The sequence below is a fragment of the Fonticula alba genome (genome assembly GCF_000388065.1).
Source record: "Fonticula alba strain ATCC 38817 unplaced genomic scaffold supercont2.3, whole genome shotgun sequence".
Lineage (NCBI taxonomy): Eukaryota > Rotosphaerida > Fonticulaceae > Fonticula > Fonticula alba.
Window position 1 is genome coordinate 1,228,696 of NW_009242973.1, and position 2,270 is coordinate 1,230,965.

The 2,270-nt window shown below is 67.9% G+C and overlaps 2 protein-coding genes across 2 annotated transcripts in view; one reads left to right on the plus strand and one right to left on the minus strand.

The window, feature by feature from the left end:
* The first annotated feature begins 17 nt into the window (after positions 1 to 17).
* Positions 18 to 1,223, plus strand: H696_02053 (ubiquitin-conjugating enzyme E2 W). The gene is made up of 4 exons (XM_009495955.1): positions 18 to 323; positions 460 to 498; positions 648 to 876; positions 1,026 to 1,223. Exons 1-4 carry the CDS (start codon positions 24 to 26, stop codon positions 1,037 to 1,039), a joined length of 582 nt encoding a protein of 193 aa, XP_009494230.1. The 5' UTR covers positions 18 to 23; the 3' UTR covers positions 1,040 to 1,223.
* Positions 1,224 to 1,453: 230 nt separating this feature from the next.
* H696_02054 (hypothetical protein) overlaps positions 1,454 to 2,270 on the minus strand; it is a 2,551-nt gene continuing 1,734 nt past the window's right edge. The window contains exon 3 of the mRNA XM_009495956.1: positions 1,454 to 2,170. Coding sequence (XP_009494231.1) covers positions 1,499 to 2,170 — 672 coding nt within the window. The 3' untranslated portion in view covers positions 1,454 to 1,498. The remainder of the gene's footprint in view (positions 2,171 to 2,270) is intronic.

Genomic DNA, 2,270 nt, shown 5'->3' on the forward strand with positions numbered 1-2,270 from the left:
CCCCCCACCTCTTCCCCTCCATCATGTCTGCCATGCGGTCCCGCCGGCTCGGCCGCGAGCTGAACGAGCTAAACAAGGTTGTCACCCAGCGCCAGAAGGCGTTGGAGGATCTGCAAGTGGCCCAGCGCGATCTCGCGGCCGCCGAGGCCGCCCAAAACGCCGCCGCCCTGTCGTGCGCCAATGCGCGCATCACCCAGGCCAAAATTTCGGCCAGCTCCTGCGAGCCCTTCGTCAGCGTCAAGGCCGACGACCTGAAGGAGTGGCAGATCGAAATCTGCGGCAGCTCCGGCACCCTGTACGAGGGCGAGCTCTTCAACCTGCGCGTGCGTCATGCCCTCCGTGTCGTGCCCTCCGTGTCGCATTCTCCCCTTCCCTGCCCGGCCCCTCGCCCCACGCTCCCCTCCCGTGCACGCCTGGCTGACCCCATCCCCCCCCCCCCCGTCCGTTGGGCTTCGGCAGTTCCGCTTCGATGACAACTACCCGATCGAGAGCCCGGAGGTTCGTGTCGCCATGCCGTGTGTCCCTCCCTCGCTTCCGCGCCCCGCTGCTGACGTCCCGCTCTTTCTCTCTCTCCCCCACCCCCTCTCGCCGCACCCTGTGCCCTTTCCACGGGGCCCCTTTGCCCGTGCTGGTGGCCATTGCCATAGGTGGTCTTCGTCGGCAAGCCGCCCCTCCACCCGCACGTCTACTCCAACGGCCACATCTGCCTGTCGATCCTCTACGACCAGTGGTCCCCGGCCCTGACCGTGCAGGCTCTCTGTGTGTCCATCGCCTCGATGCTGGCCAGCGCCGAGTCCCGCACCGCGCCCCCCAACGACCAGGCCTACGTGTCCAAGCGCATCGAGTCCCCGAAGAAGGTCCAGTGGACTTTCCACGGTACGCGCGTGTGACTGCCCTTTGCCCTGTCGCCCGGCCGCCCGGCCGCCCGCCGGCTCGCTTTTCGGCCTGCCGTGCGTGCGTCCTGCTGTGACCTGACTTCTAACGCGTCCTCCCCCCCACCCCTGCCTGTCCTCCCGGCATGCCAGACGACAAGTGCTAATTTCCTCGATGAGTACTTGTGGCCCCCTCCCCTCGGCCTCCTCTTCTGTCCTTCGGCCTTCCGCCTCACTTCTCACCTTTCCCCTTCCCTCCCCCCCTGCAATGGCCGCGCCCCTGCCATCACAGCGGCTCCAATAGATCCAGCACTGCCTGCCCATGCCCCCCTCCCCTTCCCCTCTTTCCGAAGCCATGCCCGCGGTCGCGCATACGCACACACACACACACACACATGCGCGGCCGTTGGCGCCCCCGTCCCCTGCGCAGAAGGGAGAAATTGACAAGGGAATTGTATATGGTCTTCTTTTTGCCCCAAATCCAGGTGACCGGGTTCCACCCCCTGCCCAAGCCCCCGCCCCTCTCCCCCATGTGAGCTCCCCATCCGGCCAGCCCCATGGTGTAAGGGAGAGAGAGAGAGAGAGAAAGAGAGAGAGAGAGAGACAGGGCGGCGACAGGGAACACATCAAGCCAGCGTCAGGCTTGCCGAAGAGACGCCCCCCCCTTCATCCGGTGCCCACGACACCCCCGGGGACAGGGGCATGTGCGTGAAGGAGACCGGCTCCGGGGCACCGGCCTTACACAGCAAGTCCGCCGAGGAGGAAGACCCCTCGGCGTGGGCAGCCACCCCGCCGGCTTCGTGGCCGGCCAGGCCGCCGGCCTCGCGCGGCGAGTGGACCACCGGCAGCGAGGAGGACGAGAAAACCCGCAGCGAAGACGACCCCCCGGCCAGTGGCAGCTCCTGGGGGTCGTCCTGCTCCGTCTTTTCCAGGTCCTCGGCCGAGCCGGGGCCCGGCCCCAGCACCGGCTCGGTGTAGTGGTAGTATGTCAGGCCGACGTGGTCCAGCGGCATGGGGTGCGCCGGGCAGGCGGACGTCGCGTCGCCACGCCGGCAGGTGCACCACGCCTCCAAGTCGAAGGGGTGGTTGGCCACGCCGGTGCCATCGGCCAGGGCCGCCGGGGGGACCGGGCGCTCAGCACCCCCGGGAAAGGGCCGGCCCGGGGTTGGAGGTGCCCGGCCCACGGCCACCGGGGCCGGAGCCTGCGGCAGGACCACCAGCGAGGCGAACACCGGCTCGTCGCGCACCGTCCCGCTGGCCGGGCAAGCCTTCGGGGCATACCCAACGCGCGCGACAAACTTCTCGCATGGCAGGGCCAAAAAAAGAAAGAAAGAAGAATGCCCAGAAGGGGGGAGAGAGGGACAGCGTGAGAAAAAGACCCATGCAGGTGGAGACACA

Coding starts and splice junctions, on each gene's coding strand:
- H696_02053 (XM_009495955.1), top strand. CDS start 24: ATGTCTGCCATGCGGTCCCGCCGGCTCGGCCGCGAGCTGAACGAGCTA. Junction 324..459: donor GCGAGCTCTTCAACCTGCGC/GTGCGTCATGCC, acceptor GGGCTTCGGCAG/TTCCGCTTCGATGACAACTA. Junction 499..647: donor ACCCGATCGAGAGCCCGGAG/GTTCGTGTCGCC, acceptor CCATTGCCATAG/GTGGTCTTCGTCGGCAAGCC.